Genomic DNA, 26,165 nt, shown 5'->3' on the forward strand with positions numbered 1-26,165 from the left:
AGAAATTATCACCTCACCTCTTAAAGTTTTGAGAAGTTATCAAAATCTGATCAATTAGTCAGGGGTTTTATTCTGCACATTTCTTCCTGGGGAGGCTTATTCAATAGAAATTATCCCAAAATGTCATGCCTGGTACCACAAGCATCATTATTTAAAAATTTGACCAAATAAACATAAGCATGGGATTCCCTAGTAGCTCAGATGGTAAAACTTCCACCTGCAATGCTGGAGACCTAGGTTCAATCCCTGGGTCGGGAAGATCCCCTGGAGAAGGAAATGGCAACTCACTCCAGTATTCTTGCCAGGAGAATCCCATGGACAGAAGAGCCTGGTGGGCTACAGTCCATGGGGTTGCAAAGAGTCAGACACGACTGAGTGACTAACACACAAACATAAGCAAACACACATATACATATATATATAGTGTTATATACTATAAATGAAAGCAATTCTGTTTATCCTCACTTATTCACCAATTAACAAAATATATGTAATTGTCTATGATGAAATAAGCACAGTGCTAGAGATATACCATAGAATATAAAATAGTCTTTGCCCTCAAAAAAAGTAATGTCCAGAGGGAACAGGTCATTGTAAAAAAAAAAAAAAAATCACAAAAACACTGTACAAAAAGTCACAAAAAGATCCTTGTAAAAATAAAAAACACACACTAATGGGACTTCCCTGGTGGTCCAGTGGTTAAAATTCTGTGCTGTCAATGCAGGGGTTCAATCTCTGGTTGGGGAACTAAGATCCCACATGCTGTGCAGCACAGCATTAATAATTAATTTTTAAAAAATTAAAAATAACCACACACAGAATTAATTACAAGCTAGAAGAAATGTTATGGAGGAGACATAAGAATGGAGTGGGAGATTAAAATTGGTTTCAAAGGAATGGAAAGCTCTTCTAAACAATTGAAATTTAGGTGGAGCCTGAGAGAAAGTGGAATTAGACCCAAAATGGGAGATGTGGGAAAATTCAAGCAGAGGAAACAGCAAGTGCAAAGGCACTGAGGCCGAAAAGAACAACAAGCATCAGAGGCATGTTTCCAAGAAGCCTTCATGCATGGGGCACAGAGAGTGAGAGATGAAGCATAGTTAGTTCAGGCTGGACTTAGTGCCTAGCCCTTCAAGGACACTGCCTGTGGTTCTGGGAAGCAAAGGATGACTGGGTTAGATTTGCATTTCAAAAAGACATGGACTGCTGTCTGTAGCAAAATAATTGGAGGGAGCACGAGTTCGAGTGGAAAGCTTTAAGATGATCAAAGCAAAGATAGGATGAAGGCTTGGACTTGGGTGGTTCTTAGTGAAGAAAATAAAAGGAGACAAGTTACAATGACAGGACTTGGGAAGGGGTTGGCTTCGGAAAGGAGGTGTCAAAGATGATTGTCAGGGTAGGTGATTGGTAACTGACTGATTGAAATGCTAATATGAGAACCAGGCTTTTTATGTTCACCTTATTCTATTTAAATTCATTCTATGCAAACCAGTTAGTCCTTACTAGGAGCAATGTATGGTGCTGGGAATTCTCATGGATAAGCGATATGAAAAAAAAAGTAGATAAAGTGATATATATAATTTCCACCTTTTAGTAGATAAAGTGATATATATAATTTCCACCTTTTATAGATTCACAATCAAATAGTGTTTCTCCCTTCTAATAGATGAAATAATAACTATATGCCACAAACATAGGTGTTTATACACAAATGCACATGTCTACACACATGTATGTCTACATGCATATATGTGCATATATGGGTTTCCCAGGTGGCTCAGTAGTAAAGAATCTGCCTGCTGATGCAGGAGACATGGGTTCGATCCCTGGGTGGGGAAGATCCCCTGGAGAAGGAAATGGCAACCCATTCCAGTATTTTTGCCTGAGAAATTACATGGACAGAGGAGCCTGGTAGGCTACAGTCCACGGGGTCACAAAAGAGTCAGACACGACTTAGTGACTAAACAATGACAACAACATGTGCAATATATGTGTATATATATTTGAGGTATTTGTATCACAGATATTAAGTATATATTGAAAGGAGATGAAGAATATAAAAATAAGTAATTAGTGTGGAGTTCAGAAAGATAAATCAAAAAATTATGTGAGATTGTATTCTTAAAAGAAATTAAAATGTTTCAAAGACTATTAAGTTTTACATCTCCAACTTATTACAGATCAGATTTATGACTTTAGCCCTGTTTTTCGAAGTGTCCACAAAAAGAATTAGACTCTAGTATTCAGATGTATAATCCATTTTTTATTCTATGATGTATCCCTATAATCATGAGAGTAATCCTATCATTAATAATAATGATAAATAATAATAATAACAATCATTGGTGTGGGATGTTTACAAATCATACATAGCAGAAAAGCGTAAATGCAGATTTCATTTTAGTGTTGTTGAAATGTAACCTTTTTTTTTAACCTATTTAGTATTTTTCTTAGGATTCTAAACTCACAATTTGTTAGCAAACTGACTTCACAGCAGACCGACTCTTCACAGCAGACCGAACATGACTGGTTCATAACTTTGTTGAATATTTTCCAGATGTACTGGAGGACACCATCGCCAGTTTTGCAAGGGTATCTTGTTGGTCAGAAGTCTTTTGTTTAACAAACTCAGCTTGGGTGTTTATTCTAAGAGTCTAACTAAACATAGAAGACAATTGCTAATCAGTGAATTCTTAAGGCTACTTTTATTTCATCCTCCTTACACAATAGTCTTTGCTTGTTTCAGTTTTGTGTGTTTCCCTTTGATTGCTTGTTAATATCTTTTCTGTAGTGATAGTATGTGAAAGTAGTATCTAATCTCTGAATTAGTATATAATTGTTGATCGTCACTATAATTGTGCAGATAGTAGAATATACTTGGAATCACTAGTAGTGAATTTGCCATTCACATGAAACTAAGGAAGTTTCAGGGCCTTGGATTTCCTTTAATAGTGTTGGATCTAAATTTGTATTTTTAATTTTTAAAAAAATCTCTCAAATCTTAAGAGCTTCAGGTCTTAGAAAACTTATCTGGGTCTGCTTTTCATCTGTATTGTAATAATTAATTTGTTTTTATGCTTTTCTTATATCGTTTTGGCTTTATGAAAATGGGTCAATTTTTTTTTCTGTCTACTATCTAGCATTTAGTTCAGTAAATGTGAATTAGTGAATAAGTCATGTGCCTTTACTATTACACTTGGAAACATTTAACAAAATTATTAACTCATCATGTTCTATCTGCTGTGAAGAGTCAGTCTGATAACAAAATTTTGAGTTTAAAATCCTAAGAAAAAATCCTAAAAAGGTAACATTCAAACAACACTAAAATGTGTGTGGTAAGGGAGATTTTCTTTTGTATCCATGCATCTTTATGAATAACTATTTTGTTGCAAAGTTTAAAAAATAATAAATTATCTTGTTAGTTAGTTTTTAAAGTTCAAAATGTCTGCAGAATTTTAAATGAGATTCCCATACTGTCAATATGTACAATACTTTGCAAAAATGTAAAATATGGTCACGTTAATGTACTTTTCATTCTTCTTTCTTTTTTCTTTGCAAAATTTTCTTGAAGTGTTTTCCAAATGGAAATGAATGAGAGAAAAGGTATATTTGACCAGTTTCATAGATTCTAAGAGTGCTTCTAATAGCTAAAACATAGCCAAAGAAAAGTGTTAAAGCTTATGATAGCATTTATTTTAAGCTGTCACTTACTATAACATCTCCATTTTGTCTTTATTTCTCAAGTTGCTTATTTATAAATCTCCACTCTGTTTTTCAGGAGTTGACATATGTTGACAGGCTAACAATATATTACCTGAGAACTGATATACCCCATATAATATATCCTCTAAGAGCTGAACAATACATAGTAAGTTAACAAACTTATACTATGAAGAAAAGTCATTATTTCTAAAGGGAGGTTCATATTTTGATTTTCAAGAAAGGAAAAAAATTTCCCTCCTTTCTCCATCCTGTTCTGATCATTTCCAAAGTTTGATAAAAATGTAAAACAACAAAAAATTCATCTGCTACTTCCTGACCACAGAGGTGAATAATTTAAGAATCATCTCATTGGGTTTTCTAACAGCTTCCTATTTTATCTGGAAAGATCTGAAACTTCATTTTTTAATTCCAAAATACATTTCTGCTTTATATCCTTCAATTCTAAAATAATGCTACATCTGCTAATCTGTAGCAATCAAATACTAAGCACTTACAGGGTCTCCAATCCTGGAGGAAAAGTTTCCTTTTTGAAAGGATTCCCCTTTTCTGAGCTTTGCTGTTTCCTGTTTGTTAAGTAGTGGCCCCACCTGGGAAAGCAGAGTTATTTCAGCCATCATTCACTCTCAGTTTACATTAGACTCTGTGGAGTATTATAGTGCTATTCAATATTCATAATCTCCCAGACTTTGCTGTTTTTATGGCCCAGTATAATTTATATGTGGTGTTTGTTGGAACGTTATCAGAAGCTATTTGGACATAACATTTTTCACAATAAATAATGATGGCACTACTGCTAAAATATCTTTTATTAACTTAATTCACCCAGTAGAATTGGTGTTTAAAACAATGCAAATTAAAGGTGAAAAAAGATCATTCTTAATTTAGGACAGGTTTTAAATAAATGTCCTCCGTGCCTTACATAGCAAGAAGGCACCCAGATTTCATCTTTATTTGAAGGGTCACATTTAAAAAAATACACTAAGAAGGTTGTATGTAGGTAATGGTTCATTTAGCATTCATCCCAGAGGATGGAAAATCAGGAGCAAATCCCTTTTAAAGAGAAGGAAGTAAATTTCACATAGGGATGGTTGGTACTCACCTTTTACAGACAACACCATGGGAGCCTGCACATGACCGTTCTAACTTAGCCACAGCTGTCATCTTAACTAGAACAGAACGTTTTCTTTACTTGATTCTGGATCATTCCGCCCTGCGGATCACCCTGACCTTTCCCTGTTGTCCTTCGCGGCAGGGTGCTAACGTTTTCTGGATTTCACTGCTCTTTAGAATTCTCCACCAGAGGGAGGACAAGGGAAGCGAAGCAGGTTTCACCCGCAGTTCTGAGGGAACTTTGAATCCCAAAAAACTAGAAGGATCTCCGGTCTGTCTCACCACTCCACCTCCCTGTACTCTTTCACAGCAGAACGGAGGGACTCCAGCTATCTCGGTAATTTTATCGCGGACTGCTTTTCAACCAGGGTTTTATCAGTTGACTTACAACTTAAGTAAGTTACAGTGAGAGACACTTTGGGAGGGCCCCCCATCCTACCCGTTGCAGAGAACAGGTTATTCTTTTAGGAAAAGCTGAAGATGAGAATTCTGGCAGGCACGTTGCTAAATACAGGAAAGCGGGGCACAGACACATCCGAGGAGCAGTTGAACGACCTTGGAGCCCTCTAATCATCCTTACGGTTCCCTGAGCCCTTCCTCTATCCACAACTGCCTCACTCAGTCCCCTTTCCACCTAGGAGTTTCTCTTTGCCCTGCGTGCGCGTAGGGTTTTTCACGAAAGTCAGAAAGGACCGAAAGCCAAACTCCAAGGGGAAAAACAGCAACCGTTCCTTTCCTTCCCACGGGTTCCAAGCCTTGATTTGGCGGGCAGGTGTCAGAGCGGCAAACTTTTGACTCCAGTAGTTTTCTCTGCTTTGCAGGGCAGGGACCAGCCCTCCGGGGCGCTGCCTGGCGGGGAAGGGGCGCGAGGAACGGGAGCCCCCGCGTCCCTTCCCGGGTCTCAGGATCTCCCGGGGCCGCGCGCCCCGGTTCCTGCGGGCGCCGCCGCGGCGGCTGCGCGCAGCTTCCAGCGACCTCTGTCGGGGGTGCCCGGCAGCCGCCCCGCGCGCCGCCCCCCGCCCGGCCGGGCTCGGGGAGGGAAAGGGGCTGCGCCCGGGAGCGCCGAGCCCAGGCTCCTCCCGGTGGCGTGTCCGCGCCTCAGGGTGGGGGTGTGGTGGGGACGAGGGAGGGGGCGAGGCCAGGGGAGGGCGAGAAGGAGGCGCCAGCGTCCAACCTGCGGGTGGGTGGCGGTGGGGCAATTGAAAAAGAGCCGGCGAGGAGTTTCCCCCCCCAACTTGTCGGAACTCTGGGCTCGCGCGCAGGGCAGGAGCGGAGCGGCGGCGGCTGCCCAGGCGATGCGAGCGCGGGCCGGACGGTAATCGCCTCTCCCTCCTCGGGCTGCGAGCGCGCCGGACCGAGGCAGCGACAGGAGCGGACCGCGGCGGGAACCGAGGACTCCCCAGCGGCGCGCCAGCAGGAGCCACCCCGCGAGCGCGCGCGACCGCGGGACGGAGCGCCCGCCAGTCCCAGGTGGCCCGGACCGCACGTTGCGTCCCCGCGCTCCCCGCCGGCGACAGGAGACGCTCCCCCCCAGCGCCGCGCGCGCCTCGGCCCGGTCGCTGGCCCGCCTCCACTCCGGGGACAAACTTTTCCCGAAGCCGATCCCAGCCCTCGGACCCAAACTTGTCGCGCGTCGCCTTCGCCGGGAGCCGTCCGCGCAGAGCGTGCACTTCTCGGGCGAGATGTCGGAGCGCAGAGAAGGCAAAGGCAAGGGGAAGGGCGGCAAGAAGGACCGAGGCTCCGGGAAGAAGCCCGTGCCCGCGGCTGGCGGCCCGAGCCCAGGTGAGTGCGCCGCGCGGCCGGGGCTCCGCGAGCCTGCTCCTCCTTTTTTCCCTCCTCCTCCTTCTCGGATGCCGTCGCCTCTCCCTCGCCTGCCCGCGCGCCCTGTGCACCCGGCTCCTGGCTCTGCTCCCGGGCGTCCGCAGGGCCGGGCGATGCTCGCTCCTCCCTGGAGCCGCCCCTTACCTGGGCGCCGAGCCCCACCCGGGCGTCCGCGCCCCGCGCGCCGGGTGAGGGCGGCAGCCGGGCCCGCGCCCCGGGAGGATCCGGACGGGCCGCGCTCCCTGGCACGGCCTTTGCCCAGCGCCGCAGAGCAGAGCCTCAGCGGGAGCCGGACCTGGCGTGCCGGAGCGGAGGCCGGGTGCGCGCTGGTTCTGCGCCAGCTGCGCTTTGCACGGGGCCCGCCTGCCCTCTAGCGAGAAAAGCGGGAACGGGTGTCCCCCCTTCCAAGCGCCTGGCTCGGAAGAAGGGGTGCTCTAGAGAGAGGCCACGAGAGCGCTCGCGCAGCGGTGTTTTGGGCTCCGGGGAGGGACTGCAGGGTCCGGGTGTGCACGGACGTTCACCCTGCGTCAGCCGGGCGGTACTGGTGTTCGGATCAGCGGAGAGAGATTCCTAGAGGTCAGCGAAGCAGATCAAACCCAGCCCAGTGCCAGGACTCAGGTCCACTCCAAAACGGTTCTCAAACTTTCGGCTTTGCAGTTCTATTTCTCGTGACCTCTTTGATCAATACGGTTAATTTATGTTCCCAAGAGATGCCCATAAGGCAAAAGTTCACCTGAACTTTTGAACCCAGTTGCTCGCTGGGTGTAATAGAAAAGGAAGCGCAGTTGAGACTTTCTAGAGAAAAGTCTTCTGTTGGGTCATCAGAACACGGACGTGAGTGACAGTTTCACCGTCTGTTTCACTGAGAAGGTCTGATGCTGTAGACATTACCTTGGACCTAGGAGGCACTCCATATAGATACTTGATTATGAGTGATTCAGTGAAGATGCTAAAAAAAGGCGGGGGGGGGGGGGGAGGGAGAAGAATATCAGGGCTTTTTTCTGCCTCTGCGATTCCCAATTCTTAATTGATCCAAATACCAGTAAGTCACTTAGAACATCCCCCAGCACAGTTTATAAAGCGCTTGTGAGGAATTAATTCAATAGCACTTGGTAGTACCATGACTGAGAAAGATAACAGAGGTATTTGCCTGTTCCTTGCAGGAAGAAAACAAGATTTGCCTAGTCCTCTTGTTGGCATCACTGAGAGCATTTCAGAGCCGGGCTTATTGGCAGAGACCTTAAGCAGGTTTTGAGCAAAACAAATTGAACAGAGAGTAATTGTTTGGCCACTGACCGACCGTTCCTGCGCCTGTTTCTGTGATAAGATACTGCTGATCCGCTTCACCTTCCTTACCTTGCACTAGTCCTTAGGAGGATGTAATTGAAATTTTCCTTACCTCCCCCAATTTTGGAGATACCCCATCGCGGTTTATTCAAGCAGGGCTGAAATGGGGGAGCTGGATTAGCAACCTCCCTAAGTGACATTCTCTACTGCCCTTTCATAGGTCAGCCTAGTGAGTGAAAGAGCTCTTAGACCTAACCACGAGGGTAAAGTTGTTAAGAGTTTTTTTGCGGGGCTCTTTAAGTGTTGCCCTGTCCTGCCTGGGAAGACTCCGCCTTCAGAAGTTTCTAGGGTCCTCTGGAGGTGGTCTGATGAATTAAGGAGGGGATGGTGGTTTGAAGTAGCATCTCTTTCAGTCTGCACTTTGTCAAGGCTTCAGGGCAGCAGTGCCTTACTTAACATAGGCATTTCAGATAAGCACCCCTGGAGGTGGGAGATACTTTAAGAGCCAGCAGGCATTTCTGGGCCCTACAGACCTCCTCTACTAGGTCGGCAGCTGTGTGAGGACCATCTAATGTTGTCTCCTGACACGGGGTCGCAGAGCTTCCTTGGTGACTCTCACTGTGCTATGCAGTTCCATCGCTGTAATCCCCTTTAAACCAGATAGATTGGCATCTTTAAGTGACATTTTCTCTTTATTTTTTCAACTTTTTATTTTGTATCGGGGTATAGCCGATTAGCAATGTTGTCATGGTTCCAGGTGAACAGCGAAGGGACTCAGCCATACATACACATGTATCCATTCTCCCCTGAACTCCCCTCCCGTCCAGTCTGCCAAGTAACTGAGCAGAGTTCCCTGTGCTGTACAGTAGCACAGGTCCTTGTTGGTTATCCATTTTAAACATAGCAGTCTGCACTTGTCCATCCCAAACAAATGAACTTACTTACAAAACAGAAAGAGACTCACAGACTTAGAGAAGAAACTTATGGTTGCCCGCTCCAGGGCAGTGGGGGTGGGGAAGAATGAGGGGAAGGGATAGTTAAGTGATGTTTTCTTTACCATCTTCCCAGAGAATCTGGGGTGAACTTGGCTCTAGATTAGCTTTTGGTGTGTTTGTCTCTTTTCCATCGGGTGGGTTGTCTTCTTTGGGGAGTAACTTTTTACCCCCCCTCCAAGGCCCCTTGTGCTTGTTAAACCCTAAAAACCAGATAAGAATATTTATTCTTCATTGGACTCAAAAAGAGCCATCAACTGAAAACCTGCTTTAGGTAACAGCACATGGCATTAAGTAGTACTGCTTGGAAATCACTGTTTGTTGCTTCTTGTCCTTTCCCTTGTAATGCTGTCAGCATACTTTCCCTTATCTTAGGAGAATAAATAACTGAGAGCCACAGTGGTTTGCGAGAGGAAAAACACACCTCTTTGTCAAGGTTTTTTGCACTCTTTAGTCCTCAGGCATTCTCAAAGGAAATGACCTCTAGAGGCCATGATTATAACATTGCCACTTGTAGTACCAGCTCGAATTAGGACTTACGAGGACACCCAACTCTTAAATAGCTCCCCCATCAGTGTCCTTCAATCCCAAGTTTCATCTCTTTCTTTAAACAGCCGCTGAAACTTTCTGTCCTCTATGAAGCCCATGCAGCAGCCAGGCCTCCCTTTGGATGTTATAATATTACTTCATGACAGTCAAGGGAGAGATAAGATTCAGAGAACTCAGCCACTCAGCCCTGCTGTGTGCCGTATTATATGCAGAGGCATAAACACATCTGTTGGAGGGATCGTTTCGGGGGGGAAAAGGTTTCTTTAACTTTCATGCGACATGTGTGACTGATACGTGATACATACGTAGCTATGTTTCATAGCATCACATTTTTCTACAATTAACTGAATATTGAATTGCATACTATTGGGGCTGCAGATGTTCAGCAGCATTATCTCTGCTGCAGTAATGGCTCTAATAGGTCCCAAGCCCTTGGGGTCATTGATTCTTCTTCTTTGCTAAAAAAAAAAAAAAAAACCCTCAGCATTATCCTGGGCTTTGTAACTCAAATCCATGTACCAAGAGCCCTGTAACTTCCTTCGTCTCTTGCACGGACTTCCCATGTCCAGGCTCTTCATCTTGATTCAGCTCAACAGACTTTGTCTCTCGAAGCCTGAATTGCAAACCCAGAGCTTCACCCTCCTCCCCAAATTTGGTGTCTGGCTCTAAGCTTCTTTTATGAACCTCTGCTTGCTGATGTTTTTGTTTCTTTAAAACACGCAAAGTATTCTTTTTTCCTCTTAAATGACCTGGAACCAACTCATTATCAAGCCTAGCTTAGTTCTAGAACTACTAGGTCTCCCTTCATCTCTGGCATCAGGGGTCATTTGTAAGTACAAGTGGTGGATACATCAAGACCCTTAATATACCAAATGAGTAGAAGCTGGCCAGGTGCTCCCCCGGTGACATCACCCACCTGTTTTGTTAACTCGGTGTCTCCCCAGGCTGAAGTGCTTGTCAACATTCTTGGGTATAAAGTGCGCCGTCACGATTAGGGCAGCATGTGTTCTCAGAACAGAAAGAATGCCCCGTGATCTGTTTTCAGCCTGCTGGCTTGTAACCGCTTAGATTATGTAATTACGAAATGCATTAAATGTTCATTTTAGAATGAAGTTGGGTTTATTTTGGAGAATGGTTTTAAAGCAGAAAGAGTGGGAGAAACTTGAGATACTGTTGTGCTATCTGCAAAATGAGAAGAGGATACTGATGGAAAAATGGGGAGAAAAGAAACACAAAATATGTATGTAATTAGAAAATATTGAACCAATGTGAAAGCAGTGAACATGTTATTACATGCCAGGCACTGGGATGGACACTTTTATACTTCTTAATAAGGGAGCTGCTATTCATTCACTACCCTACCATGTTCCAGGCAATGTAACACATGCTCCTGTCCTTTAGTATGAAATTGCCTCACTATTACAGGATCCCTAGTCCTTAGCACTACAGCCGGATTGCCTGGGTTTAAATCCTAGTTCTGCTGCTCTTTACTTGTATAGTCATGGTCAACTTACTTAATCTCTCCATGGCCGTTTCCTTATTTGTAAAATTGGGATCATAATCACGTTATCGTAAAGTTGTTCTGAGGCTTAAACGAGATAACAGCAGTAGTAAGTGCCCCATCAATATCCAAAGCATCTATGCCTTTGCCAAGATATTTGATTAAAATTTTCCAAATTCACCTTTTATGGTAAAAAATAATCCACAGCTGGCCTTAGATGAGAGTGAGTATAAATATTAATATCTACTACCTGTAAATAGAGAGAAAAGTGGATAAGTATGTCAAATACCATCACTGCATATATGTATTATGAAAACAGTCCTGAATGGAGTCTAAATATTGAAAGTAGAGTGAGGTGCAACATCATTTTATCTCTGGCTGAAAAAGGTTGAGGTTTCAAGCTCGAGAAGGTTTGAAACATGAGTCCTTTTCTGATCACACTGAAGAGTCGATGCTTATATAGAATGTAAGTGTAGTCTTCTCTTTGGGGACTAGTACCAATTGAAAAGGAAACTGTGTATCGACATGCTCTTGGTTATCTTTTAATCAAGTGTAACCGTATATTGCCAGCAAGGTTAATAGAATCCAGTGCAGGTATCTCTAAATATAAAGAAAATAATTAATATTAAAAAATCTATATATTTCATTATTTTATCCCCCTACCCCTCTCTAGAATGGCTATAGGCTGCATGTCTGTGCTCAGTCTCTGTGACCCCATGGACTGTATCCCACCAGGCTCCTCTGTCGATGGGGTTCTCCAGGCATGGGTACTTGAGTGCTATAGGTAATGCTTAAAAGTTCTAGGAGTGTGAATCTTAGCACATCAATGTTTTATTAGCATTCTCAAAGTCACAGGTGAAATTTGACACTAACAGTATCAAGAGTTATCCTGTTTTTATATGACAGGAGAAAATAGAGCAAACGTCAATATTGTGGATGAGTGATTTAAATTTTTTTTAAAGAAACAGAGAAGTGGACTTCTAGTATTTTGGTTAACCCTTGAATTCTCCTCTTGACAAACAGAAAATATAGAAACTGATATACAGTATTAGCTTAAAATCTCTTTCTCTTCATGAGAGGGAAATAGTAAGTATACTATCAGGTACATAAAATGAATTTCCTTAAAGGAACATGTGCTTTGGTGGGTTCATCCTAATCCTACATGTTTACACACGTGTCCTATGTGGGTTGTAAGAGATTTTTTAAAAGCAAGCTACCAGAATGCCAATAGATGTCAGTGTTTGTTGCTTTAGAAAAAGTGAGGTGTTAGAACTAAAAAAAAGTTTCATCCTTCATTTATTCTCAATTTTGATAAACATAAAGCTGGCTACTTTTGAAAAGTTGACAATTAGTAATACCCTCTATAACCTTGTTACCTTACTTCCTTTAGGATTGACTTAAGTCAGTCCTAAAGAAAATCAATTCTGAAGCTGAAGCTGAAGCTCCAGTACTTTGGCCACCGATGTGAAGAGATGACTCATTAGAAAAGACCCTGATGCTGGGAAAGATTGAAGACAGGAGGAGAAGGGGATGACAGAGGATGAGATGGTTGGATGGCATTCAGTGGACATGAGTTTGAGCAAGCTCTGGGAGATGGTGAAGGACAGGGAGGTGTGGTGTGCTGCAGTCCATGGGCTTGCAGAGTTAGACACAACTGAGCAACTGAACAACAGCAGCAACCTTACTTCTTACATTTCGTAAATGAAAATATCACATTTTCACAGCCCTCTCTTCTAAATATGAAAAGATGTCTCTGCAGTTCATTCCTTAAGGAATTTAGGAGGCAGGCTGAAAATACACATCAATGCCTTCCTTTTTTTTTTTTTTTTTAAACTGAATGAACAATGATTTGAGAATGTGTTACATATACCTTGGATTTATTTTGCATTTGTAAACTATAAATTAAGTGTGCATGTTTCTTAGGTCACCTTATTAAGACTGAGTAAGTGTGTTTTTGAGTCCAGCTCCAGTAGGTCTGTGGAGCTCTGCCTTTGGAAGGTCAGATGTGGTCAGAATTCTTGTCTTTCTGGTTCACCAGTGTCGCCTTTTTCTGGCCTCCAGAGGGTGCTCCAAGAGCATTGCACTGCGATTCCCCAAAGAATGACTCCTTTTTTCTTTTCTTAAATGACTTCGGTATTCTGGGCAATCTTTGGGGAAGAAGGGGATCTGGATTTCCTCAGAGTTACTACCTCAACTGGAGTTTGTTTCCCAGTTAGACCAAAATAGACCAAATTTGCTAAGAACTCTGAATCAGAACATTCCAAGACATTATTCTGATGATGACTCTGCAGTTGTCAATTTGCAAGGGCGCATCTCTGAAATTTACTTTTATTTTCTTTTGATTTTATGGGGATATAGTTGATTTATAATGTGTTAGTTTCAGGTGTACAGCAAAGTGATTGAGTTATACGCATATATATATGTATGTATGTATGTATCAACTGTTTTTTAAGATTCTTTTGCCTTATAGATCATTACAGAGTATTGAGTAGAGTTCCTTGTGCAATACAGTAAGTCCTTATTCCTTATCTGTTTTATATGTGCTGCTGCTGCTGCTAAGTCGCTTCAGTCGTGTCCGACTCTGTGCGACCCCATAGACAGCAGCCCACCAGACTCCGCCGTCCCTGGGATTCTCCAGGCAAGAACACTGGAGTGGGTTGCCATTTCCTTCTCCAATGCATGAAAGTGAAAAGTGAAAGCGAAGTCGCTCAGGCGCGACCGACTTGTAGCAACCCCATGGACTGTAGCCCACCAGGCTCCTCCATCCATGGGATTTTCTAGGCAAGAGTACTGGAGTGGCTTGCCATTGCCTTCTCTGGTTGTATATGTAGCAGTGTGTATATGTCAGCCAGAAACTTCCCTCAAAGAAGTAGCATCTTATAAGCATCTTTCGGTTGCCTTTTAGAGCAGTTTCTTTGGCATAAGTTCAGGCAGTATCTACAAAGATATTTAGTCATATTGAAAAGTTTCACTATAGCATTGGAAACTTACACATGAACACATCAAAATTAAACAAAAGATCTTTAGGGATATGTCCATTGTCATGTCTTCAGACCGTATCCGCAACCCCTAGCTAAATGTTTATGAACCTTACTTTGATTAAACTACACATTTTTGAAAACGGGTTGGAATGACCAATTCTTTTGGATATGGGCTAATGTTATAACACTGTCACAGAGGCACTGGTGTTTGCTCATGGTTTATTCCACCCTGTGCTGATCACCTTCAGCGTGAGTTCCTCCAAGTCTGTTACTCCCTTCTCTTTTTAAAGGACAATGTTGTGCACATTGTTGTGGTCCAGGTAAGGTATCACTGATGGAAAGTAGCCTTTGCTCTGCGTTGGTGTTCCAGGCCTTCTGTTTTATAGCTTCAGTCGCAGGCAGCTGGGTCCTCTGGGCAGCTGTTGAGTTTTAGTTTCAGTGATGTGAGAGAGTCGGGGAAATGCTGTATTAGGCTGAACCATCGGAACTTGTCAATTCTGTAAATGCTGCACGACTGGATATTGTCATTGTCTTATAGTTTTGTATTTGGACTCTCTTTAGTAGCTTGACTTTATGCCTTACATAGTGTTTTTGAAAGTAGAAGAATGCCAACTTTGAAAAAAATTCGTAGAAGTTTTGTTAGTTAAGTGAGGTTAAAGTAATATATGGTATAGAAGAAATCTGGGCTAGGAAGTCATTAAACCAGTGGCATTTTCTTCAATAAATAGACCAGGTCATGTGATATCCATGTAAAATGAATTCACCATAAACGTAGGGTGCCAGGACAAAGAGCACGTTCCCTTGGAGAGAAAAGCAATACATTTCTACCATAACATATCACTTAGATTTTTTTGAACCTTTTAGCAAACTATTGTTTTGCTTTATCTTACCCACCATATTTCTACAGAGATGTGAGTGAGAAGTATTGGTGACTAGTGAGCAATCGTGGCCTTATTTTATGGAATAATATTTTTAAAAACTTGACTCAGTTTCCCTGTAGTACAGCAATTCAGTTTTTCCAGTAGTTTTAATAGAATTTTACTGTCAAGTGAAAATGTGTTCATTATGAATGGCCCCTATTACTTTGTAAAGAAGGATAATATTAGACAAAGCCAGATTTTTAAAGTATATATGTATCTGTTTGCAATTGTAACTCATCTGTTTGTTACATATAAGCTCACAATTGTAAAGACAAACTCCATTTTTAAAGGATATGTCAGTCTCCTTAACTATTCCACACTAAATATAAAACCAGTTGTTAAAAGGAAATGTCTGAATTCTAACTTGGAAATTTTTTTTTCAGAGCAAATAAGTCTTATGCATTTACCAAAATGTTCTGAATACTGACAGTTTTATATTTAAGGACTCCAGAACTTAAAGTGAAAATTCCTGTATATTTTGTAACTTTTTCAAAAATGTATTTCAGTCCTAGATAAGGCATGGTTTGGATATTAACTATGCATTAAAAAAAATTCTCTATTGAAGTCCTAAAGAGAATTTTTTTATCTTAATTAACTGTTTCCAGCTCAGTTCAGTCACCCAGTTGGGTCTGACTTTGCGACCCCATGGACTGCAGCATACCAGGCTTCCCTGTCCATCACCAACTCCTGGAGCTTACTCAAACTTATGTCCATTGAGCCAGTGATGCCACCCAACCATCTCCATACCAACCAATTAACTGTTTAGTACATCATCTATTTGAAATTTTCCACTGGTGTATAATAATAGGAAATCATATTTACACATGAACTGGTAAGAAATGAATCCAAAAATCAAAGCAGAAAAAAAGTGGAGATAGTCGATAGGTATTTAAAAATAAACTAATGCCCATGATAAGAGAGTTTTCTTTTTTAGAGATAAATGCATGCATTGCTATTTAGAAATGTGGATTTTGTGAATTGAATGCCCTTTCTGTCCTTAAGTTTATCGGGAGTTACAGAAGTTTCTGGTTTTCCCTGGATGTGTTTCTTCTCCCCTTTCCTCATGGTATTCAGTGGACTTTGTGTTGTATTGAGAGACAAGTGAGGCGGGGCAGAAGAGGATCGGAGACTTGCTCTAGTAGAGGTTGACATGAAGTAGGCTGCAGATTTCTCCTGGGACACACAGCACACTGTGGTGTCACGTCTGCAATGTGAACACTTGCGTTGGGTTGACCAAAAAGGTCATTTGGGATGTTTAACATGAACTGGTATATGGAAAACATTTTTTTTGTGTGTGGAATTTCCTTTCCCTTTCTTCTCCAAACTTGGAAACTTGACTTTTTAGTTACGAGTTTATACTGTATTAATGGTTACGAACATTTAACTGAAAGGGTTGTTTTGTATTTGTGTTCTGTATTCATGTAATATGTGAGTATACGGTAGGAAGACTTCTTTGGACGGAGGCCAACATTCTATCCATTTGTAACCTCGGTTGGGGCTGAGCTGAGTCTAAAACATGTACTCATGCAGTTCAGCATAACCCAAATGAATGCTTTAATTCCTCATTTTGATGGTTGTCTTTTCTTCTCTCCAAACCCACTGGAGTAAAGGAAGTACACAGTGAAGGATGACATTTGGAATCCACATCTATATATTCCACAGGGGATGGGATGAACCGTTACCCCTGCAAAAAAAGCCCGTGTGTGTTGTGCTATGCTTAGTTGCTCAGTCATGTCTGACTCTTTGCAACCCCATGGACTACAGCCCGCCAGGCTCCTCTGTCCTTGGGGATTCTCCAGCAAAGAATACTGGAGTGGGTTGCCATTCCCTTCTCCAGGGGATCTTCCCAACCCAGGGATCAAACCTAGGTCTCCCACACTGCAGGCGGATTCTTTACTGACTGAGCCACCAGGGAAGCCCATACCTGGATTTAAGCCCTCCTGGGTGTGGTCCCATTCCTGACACCTTTGATCCAGCCAACTTCTGAGAGGCAATATCTTGACATTTGGCAGCACTTTAGAACTGAGCAATATTTTGCCTTTTCCCCACATTTTCTGGCCTGTTTGCCTTAAAAATAAAAACCCCATTTCTGAATGAATGTGATCACTGAGGGGAAAAAATTGGCTCTGTTCTTCCCTGACCAATAGTCCAAGTGAGAATTGAATTATCATGTTTGAATAGAGTGTGATTCAGAATATACCAGCCTGAAAATTTGACCTTGAGCATCCCAGAGTAGAGGTTTCTGGGGCACTTGCATGGTGGCCCTGTCTTAATGATGGCTGTGTGGCTCCAGGGTTGAGAAGTGCTGGTTTTAGTCTGCCAGAGGAGTGGTTAAAAGGCAGAGCTCTGGTTCTGTCCTCGGACTGCGTGGTGTGAACTCTGACAGTGACAGGCATGTAAGCCTCACTTTCTGTGTGTGTACGCTGTGGGAAATATGACATAATTCATGTGGTTATTCTAGGAATAGTGCTGAGTATTGTGCTGGGTACAGAGTAAGAACTAAATGATCGCTTTTTTTTTGTTTGTTTGTTTAATTATTAACAAAACCTAAGCACTTTTCCAATGTATCTTCTTACTTCATGCATCTGTATCAATATTGTCTGAACTTTAAGTCCTCCAAAAATAACTATAAATACTGTACATTTTTTTACAGGGTCCTGTACTCAGAGGTTCTTTGTAAATAACCACTGTGTTGTTGATAATACATGTCAAATATTTATTAGGCATACCTTCCATGGCTTTGGACTCTTGCTGAGAGTTGGATGCCATGTTTATAACACATTCCTAAAAAGAGCAGCCAGATATTCTTGACCTTGAACTTCCCTTGAATTTTGGTCTATGGATAAACTCGTATTTTTGGACAACAGAGGAATACTAGGAGTGATGTTTTAACAGATGGGGCAATAACAGTTTAGTGTACTTGTGTTTTTAATAATATACTTCTTTGAAAATATGTGCCAGTTAGTTCCTTAGTTATAACTTCTGCTTTGCTAATCTCCCATGCCTTGATGGTCAACGATAATTTTGTTTTACACGTAGTGCCTAGCAGAGTGCTTTGCATACAAATATTTATAAAATTAAGGAGTGAGAATCATTTGTATATATTTGTTGACTATTTTGTTTCCTGCGTTACAAGGATAGATAATTGTAATGATGAATTGATTTTAATTGGAGCATATTGTGTTGCACTATGTAATTTATTGTCTGAAAAAATTTTCCATTTGTGTATTAAGTTAACATTATTTTGTGTGTGTATGTATATATATGTATATATGTGTATATGTATATAAAGCCTGCTTTTATATTTTGGTATGTTCTCTTTTCTCTGCCAACAGAGTGACAATATCTGTATTAAGCACATGATGTTTCATTGTTTGAAATTATGGAATTTTCTACATTTTCCACTTTAAATGGTTTTTCAGTAAATAAAGAAGGGGAGCCTGCCTTGAAGCTTGTGAAATGGCAGATTTTTATAAACAGTTATAATAGCAGTAGTATTGAAAATTATTTTTACCTATCTGAGAAATATACTGAAGACTGGTACTTTGCCCCCAGAAGGGTTAGTTTGAATACAGAAAATAGACACTGGTTATAATTTCTTTAGTGAGGTCACCTTGCTGTATGCTTGAAATTTTCCCTGGGGAGCAGAAGAGAGAACGATTCATGCATTATCCATTTTGGGAAAGAGTTATACATGTACAGGAATTATGGAAATGAGCTGGTGGGTTTGTCAAGAGAAAACCAATTATTTGAATACTGAGTTGAATAGAAAATGAAATACATAGTTTTCCATATATTAAGTTGAATAAGAATGGGAGATTTGGGTCCTAATGGTTGTTTTTTGGGTTTTGTTTTCACATGTTGATTGTATGGTGTGTTCTCCATTGCCCTTAACCTGACAGGAAGGAGAAATATGGATAGAAAGAATTATTTTATATATTTTGGTATTTGGAAAGCAGCGTCAGAGTTTTAAATATTGTGTTCATTATTCACGCCCTATTGAAAAGGACTGGCTTGGGACTTCGCTGGAAGTCCAGTGGTTAAGACACCACATTTTCACTACTATAGGGGCACAGGTTCGATATCTGATTGGGGAACCAAGACCCTGCATGCTACACAGAGTGGCCCCAAAATAAAGAGACGGGGCTCCACTGGGGCACGGGAGAGAGAACAGCTCGTGCATTATCCATTTGGGGAAAGAGTTATACATATAACAGGAAGGTAGGTAAGACAAGGCCGTTATCTTCCACTGGTAATTAGCAGAAACTAAGGGACCCTGTAGAGAGTATAGTCTCTGAGAGCCACAGACTCTCTCCCCTCTCAGATCGAATGTACAAGACACGCCCTTCACCAAGAGAGCATCTGAGTTAGACTGTGCAGGGCAAAAAATGTCACCACTTACAAGATGCCACTCGCAATAGAGAAAATATTCACAAAACATAAAAAGGTCAGTGACAGCCTGGTATCTGAATTTGGTGACTATAGCCACACTCTAAGATAAAGACAGGTTTCAGTTTTTCCTTGCACTCCTCCACTGACGGTAGGCTTACTTCATCTCACCTCTTGAAATCGTGATGAAAAGGCAGGATGCAGCCACCTTGCCCTGAGCCCATCAATCTGGGACCAAAACTCCCTGGAGCCAGAAGGGTAGTAGCAACTGTCTTACAGGGATTTGCATCTGGACAGGCATGTTTGGGAAAACTTCAGGGCACCTATACCATCGGACATCATAGGATTCCCTGAGAGAGGCAGCCAGAGGCTGAATGGTCTTTTTTGTCATTTTAGACATGTGACTTTGTAAAGTTAATGCTGACCTTAATGCAAATGCCCATTTGGGATTTGTTGCTGTGAAACTCTAAGGCGGCTAGATGGCATGGCTTTTGAATAATGTTGTTGCTCTTGAGCAGGATAAGTTATAAGTGTATCAGGAGAACAGTGTATCCATCCCCCAGTGGTCTTACAATTCTCACATTTGCTCAGAGAGAAGTCACCCTCTGGAAGATTCAGTGTTTTGCTAGAGTCAATATGTCAACTCCCTATAAAATATAAGAATAGACTCCCTACTCAGAACTTAATAAGAATCTAATTTTTTGTTATGAATACAGTGGTTCTTTGTTTAAAGCTCCCTTGACAAATTAAGGAAATAATAGATATCCTTTCAGTTATCATTTTTCATGGTCCATTCGTAACTAAAAGCCTCTTATTTAAGTAAAAACATGGTTTGATGGACAAAGTCACTATATTTCTGGTCACTTGAGGAAATAAGAAATGGGAAATTTTATTACATATTGATATACATATTCAAAGGTCTAAGTTCTAAATTCGCACGTTGACTTAATATGTGGGTATATGCTTTCTATGGAAACAAGCTTTATTTTCAATTACTTCCAAAAGGCATTAATAAATAATTGTATTTAAAATGGACTACAATTACCTTTTAACCAGTCAGATAAGTTTACATTTTATAGGATTACTTCTGTGATTACTCATCCTATGAATATTCAGGATTTGGTATAAGAATGGAGTCATTACATTGTAAGGACATATGTACAAGCATATGTACAAAAATAGGTAACTTTCTATCTTCTATCCCCTTAGTTTCTATAAAGCAAAAAGCATACTTGGGCTATTTTTTATCTATTTTATTGACTTTGATTATTTTATTTATTTTAAATTTATCCTTCTTTGGTTTTCGTTTTTGGTTTGCAGGATAGAGGTCAAAACAGTCTCAGTTTTACTTCGAGCATTTGATTTGGTCACTTATATACTTTTGATTCTTAGAGAACAAACCAGTGTCCTCACCCAGAGGAATTTTTAATTGAGCAATCATACATGCACATTTTAGCAGTTCATGTCTCCCGACTGTGAACCTCTCAAGGTCATGTCTGCCATGTACTTGTTCCTATCACCAGGGGCCAGCGTAGTGATGGGGACATAGTTGTTGGTCTTAAGAATTTATTCAGTGATCGAATTAAGAAGGAAATATCTCTAATTTACTTAAAACAATGTGTTGTGGGAGTTTATGAGGATCAGTTTAATTATTATGTTTCTATTAGTTAATAGTTAATAAGAAAGTCTGAGTGGAAATTCAGCAGTACTAGCAATTCATGGATTTGTTCCTAAATTGACCATGTGTGGTTTTCCTACTTTAAATTTGCACGTTTTATCTTCAAGTTCTCAGTGAGTAATAATCAGTACTGAATTATTCAGACTAATAAATAGGAATTCAAAATTTATTCGACCCTAAATTGTTTTGGTTACATTTTCTCTTAAGAACGTAAAGGCAGTTAAGAAACTAAGCTGATGCTGGTCAAGGAATTAATATTTATAAATACTTAGACCATTGCCTGGAACATTGTGTTTGTCATTTTAGGAGTTTGTTATGTAAATAAATAACAGTCGTTCCTGGTAAGTAGTGAAAAGAATCTTAAACAATATTAATATTGCCTAAAAAGTAAGCTCTTAAATACAACCACAGCAGCTCTGGGGGAGAATCAGAACTGAAAAGGTTATCTTAGAGGTCATGTCCTTGAATCACTTCTTTTAAAGTGAGGAAACCACAAAATCCAGCAAGAATGTCTGTCCCAGTACTAGAACCCAGGTGTCCAGATTTCATGGTAGCCATTTGAATTACTGTAATGCTACATTTTCAAATCTAAGATGGACACCGTATATGAATTCGATGTTTATAGTACTGTAGGTGTTATTATGCTTCCAAGTAAGAGAGATAATATTTCTATCATCAGAGAACTGTTTGGGGTACATCACTGATATGATTTTAATCATTTTGAGGGGTGCAGTAAATTTAAATCTGCTAAATTTTTGTATCTAATTGTCCCTTGTTATAGTATCTGGTGCCCATGTGGGTTCAATAAATATTAACTGACAAGATGACTAGTAAAGGAAGTCGTCCTAATGTCATAACCTGAAAGATGGGAGTAGTGTGTGTATGGGGGGGCGGAGGGGAGCGGGTGTGAATTCACAGATGGTATGTGTGTGAGCTGTCTCAGTGCTCCAAAACCTTGTTAGCACTGATACCTTGATGCAACAGGCTCTAGCAACAAGAATGACCTCTGTGGGCTGAGTATTCTGTAGAAAAGATGTTCAGGCAAAAAGAGCCATGAACACTTGTGCCTTGACAGCTGCTCGGAGGCCACCAGTGACTCCCTTGCATCTGTGAGCCCCTGACCAGTCACTGATCACTGTGACATTTTACCACTAACAACCTGAATTATCTTTGACCCAGAGACCCAGGGGGTCAAAGGCCTCCTAGTCCATTATTAAATTTCCAGAGTGGTAGTTCAATTTGCTTTAGGAGATTTATTTATGTTTATTTATTTAGCTTTTTGTGGAGGAGAACGAGGGAAACAGGAGGAAAGACAGATGCAATTGTTGTCTTTTCCTCCCTTAAAGGATTATTCTTTTGTCCAGACCTTTACATGGAGGATTTTGCTAAAATCCTAAAAGAGGAGGGTCCCAAGCCTCAGCACGGGGTGGTTTTCATCTGCGCCTCCTACGGTGTCCTCAAGGTTACCAAGAACCATCATTAAACTGGGGCTTCCCAGAAGAATAACCCTCTCTCCACAGGTTGGACAGGGAGGGGCTTTGCCTGCAGGACAGCGCAGATCCTTTGAGAGTGGAAGGAACTTACAAAGTTTGGCTGATTCATATTCAACTGGCCCTTTTAATGAGGGCCTTAATTAGTGGATAGAAGAGACTGAAGAGTTCATTTGGAGCCCATCCAAGGAGCTAGGAGGGCAGACAATGCTGATTCCCAGCCAGTCACAGATTGAAAGACTCTCCCAGGGAAGCAATACTGGCTGGGAGCGCTGGAGAGTGAAAGCCTGGCTTCCGCGTGTGTGTGTGTGTGTGTGTGTGTGTGTGTGTGTGTGTGAACCTGTAAAACTGTCCAATAATCAGTCATCTTTTGAGAGAAAGAGGAAAGCAGTAGATGTGGTGAAGGAATCCCGATGTGATGGGTGGAAGGGATGCTGCTCAGGTGGGCGGAACAGAGACACACAGACAGACAGACACGATCATTTAAAATACCTGGGCTTTATTGTCTTATCTCAAAATTATGACTTTTTTAGATGAAATGTAAACATTTTAGACGCGATCTGGAACATTCAGGGTGGTATGACCCTAGACTGAAGGTGTAAACATGTTAGATGTAAAATAAAGCTATCAGAGGATTCAAAATCTGCATTGTGTCTGTCAGTGGTCTCTATAAGACTGTCCTGCCGTATCCTGTGTAATGCTTTCCCAGTACATTTTATAGTGAATACCTTTACAGAAATCTTAAGGTATTCGATAAATAATAGTCATGTAAGGTCTAGGCAAGTCAATCTATTGTATGTAGGAAATTGTCTTCTGTAATTTTTGACGGGTGAGCTAGTAATGTGGTTAATTTATCTTGGGAAACACCTGGAAGATTTTTTAGGTATGTGAATTTATTGAAAATATAGAGCATGATAATAAATATGTCCATAAATGACTAATACAGAAGCCTTTCATGTGAAATACCCAGGAGGAGCTGGGTGCTGGCTGTGAATTATGAACTCTGATAACCTTAAGGTAGCTGTTCCTAAAAAGGATATGATATAGTTAAGAGTTATGAGATTTTACCTCTACCAAGACCAACAAGTGTGAAGCAGCAAAGAAACAGATTAGATAGAGTTGAGAAACTTTTAACATGTTTGCTTTAAACATGATAACATTGTTTAATTTTTTTCTGTGTTGATTTTTCTTCAGATTTATGTGTAAGACGTTTCCTTTTATTTTTTGTTATAGTCTCTGTTGTTTTTCCAGAAATGATCTCCTGCACTAAAATGCACAACATGTTGTTTTAACAGTGTCAATCATCTTATTAACAGGAAGATCATAATATTAAGTTAATTTAAGGTACTATATATTTTCTCTGTCGTAACTATGAATTGTCATCAAGGATACTTGTAAACTTTCCATTATGAAGATTCACAGATTTATCTATTCTCCTGTTGATAAAGCAAATATTTTATGGAAAAGCAGCAGACTTCTTTTTTTTTGTTTGTCTATTAAAGAAGTTTTATTATTTTTTCTTTTTTTTTTGTTTTATTTTAAGAGAAGTGGATTAAGCTATTGTGATTGTTGCTGTGAACGTGTGAACAAGTCATTTTGATTGCCTTTTTTGACATCTATAACACTGGGTCCCTCACATAGAAACAAAAAAATGTTTTCTGCATACTATGCATTTCAAAGATCTATTGATAAGATATAAAGTGCAAATCAAGGGTCTGAGGAGAAGTGTATAAAAGAAAACTTATTTCTCAAAAACTTAATCTAAGTGAAAAAATATTGGGTAAACCCTGGGTGCCTCACTGTGGCCTAGAGATATATTTAAGTGTATCATCCAGAGGTCCATTTATTACCAGGAGAGGATCAATTCCACTTATTCTCTTTCTCTGTGGCACAGCTCCAGGAAAGAATTTTAATTGATTGGTGGGAAGATTTTAACACACAGAACTTATAAGCCACGCACTATTATTTCTAGGCCAGTGGCTTTACCACATTATTGGGTAATAAAGCTAAAAGCTGCCAAATGTTTCAGAACTTTTTTCAGAAATTTACATCCTCTCTGAGAAAGAGCTAAGAGAAAGGGCTTAGTCAGCGTGCAATTATGGTATTAGATAAAATATACAGTTCGGTCTAAAACTAAGATGCGGTGAGTTGTCACTGTACTTTAATCAATCAAAAACTGTTGAGAAGTTAGTTGTCGTTCTCACTGCCACTCCTTTGAAAGTAATCTGCCTTTCTTCTCTGAATGCTTTTAAGATTTTGTCTTTTTTTTTTTTCTCCTTTTTCTGGTTTCACTGTGATGTATTTAGGTGTGTATTTATCCCGCTCAGGATTCACTGGGCTTCTTCAACCTGTACCTTTGCTTTATTCTGGGAAATTCACACCCATGTCTCTTCAAAGAGTTCCTTGATCCCATTCTCTTCTCTCCTTCTGGAACTTTAATTAAAAGTGCATTGGACCCTCTCACCCTAATCGCTTCTCTTTATACCTCTTTTAAAGTTCCAGTTGTTTGTCTCCGGCCATTGCTGTATTTCTTCTGATCTGTCTTCTACTTCGCTCATTGTTTCTTGTGCTGTGTATGGTCTGCTACTAAGATTTTTCATTTCAACCCTTTTTTTTTTTTTTTCCTAGCAGTTTCATTTGGCTGACCCCCTTTCAAATCTTCCATGTAGCAGTTTATATTCTCCTGGTCCCTGGAGATATTCTCAAGTTTGTTATTTACTTTAGCAGAATAAGCACACTTGTTTCATCATTTCTGTGTGATGCTTTTAGAAATGCTGGTTCTCACTCACAGCTTGTTTTTTTTGTGTGTGTGTGTGTGTGTGCTTAGTTGTCTCTGACTCTGTGCTAGTTCTTGTTCAAGACATGGAATGAAAATGAATTAAATAATTAATTGATTTTTTTAAAGGGGACTTCCCTGGTGGTTCCGTAATTAAGAATTCACCTTCCAATGCAGGGGATGCAGGTTCGATCCCTAGTCTGGGAGCTAAGGTCCCTCATGCCTGAAGCCCCCCAAACCAAACCATAAAATAGAAGCCATGCTGTCACAAATTCAATAAAGACAAAAAATAAAAAGACAGAGCAAAAGCACACGCATGCCTGCCTGGGTCTGGGTTTGTTCTTGCGGGATGCCTTAGGACCCTACCAAGTTCATGGCTGCAAATGCCAAGGCTTCTCACTCTGCTTATCTGGGTTTACAGAACCTGTCTTTAGCCTCAGCCTTCCCTTCCTGCTTCTCATAGGGTTAAGACAGTGTCCCTCAGTTCTTTGGGGTTGGAGGAGACGTGAATTTTGTTTTGGTTACCTGTAAGTATAGCTTTGGGGGGCTTCTGCATAGGAATAGCCCTTTGGCGCCTGGGTTAATATGGAGAGGATCCCATATTTCCCACCTCAGGCCACCCCTGGGTCTTGACTTCTGGATCCTATATCTCCAGGTGGGTAAATGCTCTTAAAGAAGCTGTGTGTGTGTACTGCCAAGATTATTTCCTTTATATTTCAAGATTTTCCTCAGACTTTGTCCTAAATGTTCCCAATTGTGTCAGATCCTTTTCAGGTGATGCTTATTATACGTAACAACATTTTTAGTTGTTTGCAGCAGAGGGCTAGCATGGAAAACTCACCCTCTATTACTAGAAATCATTAATCAGTAAGAAACTAAAAACTTTAGGGTGATATGAATGCCTCACAAGAGATTTGATATCCTGAAGAGCCCTCAAGTTAGGGATTT

The 26,165-nt window shown here is 40.9% G+C and overlaps 1 protein-coding gene across 15 annotated transcripts in view; it reads left to right on the forward strand.

Moving 5' to 3' along the window:
- NRG1 (neuregulin 1) overlaps nucleotides 1–26,165 on the forward strand; it is a 1,152,455-nt gene that overhangs the window by 909,951 nt on the left and 216,339 nt on the right. For 6 of the 15 annotated variants that reach the window (XM_027530086.1, XM_027530085.1, XM_027530087.1 and 3 more), the window contains exon 1: nucleotides 5,989–6,615. The exons of 6 other annotated variants lie outside the window; for them this stretch is intronic. In XM_027530086.1, coding sequence (XP_027385887.1) covers nucleotides 6,516–6,615 — 100 coding nt within the window. In that variant the 5' untranslated portion in view covers nucleotides 5,989–6,515. Of the gene's footprint in view, nucleotides 1–5,988; nucleotides 6,616–26,165 lie in introns of those variants that run through there. 3 more of the 15 variants (XM_027530088.1, XM_027530089.1, XM_027530096.1) reach the window with 2 other exon arrangements.

The sequence above is a fragment of the Bos indicus x Bos taurus genome, chromosome 27 (genome assembly GCF_003369695.1).
Source record: "Bos indicus x Bos taurus breed Angus x Brahman F1 hybrid chromosome 27, Bos_hybrid_MaternalHap_v2.0, whole genome shotgun sequence".
Lineage (NCBI taxonomy): Eukaryota > Metazoa > Chordata > Mammalia > Artiodactyla > Bovidae > Bos > Bos indicus x Bos taurus.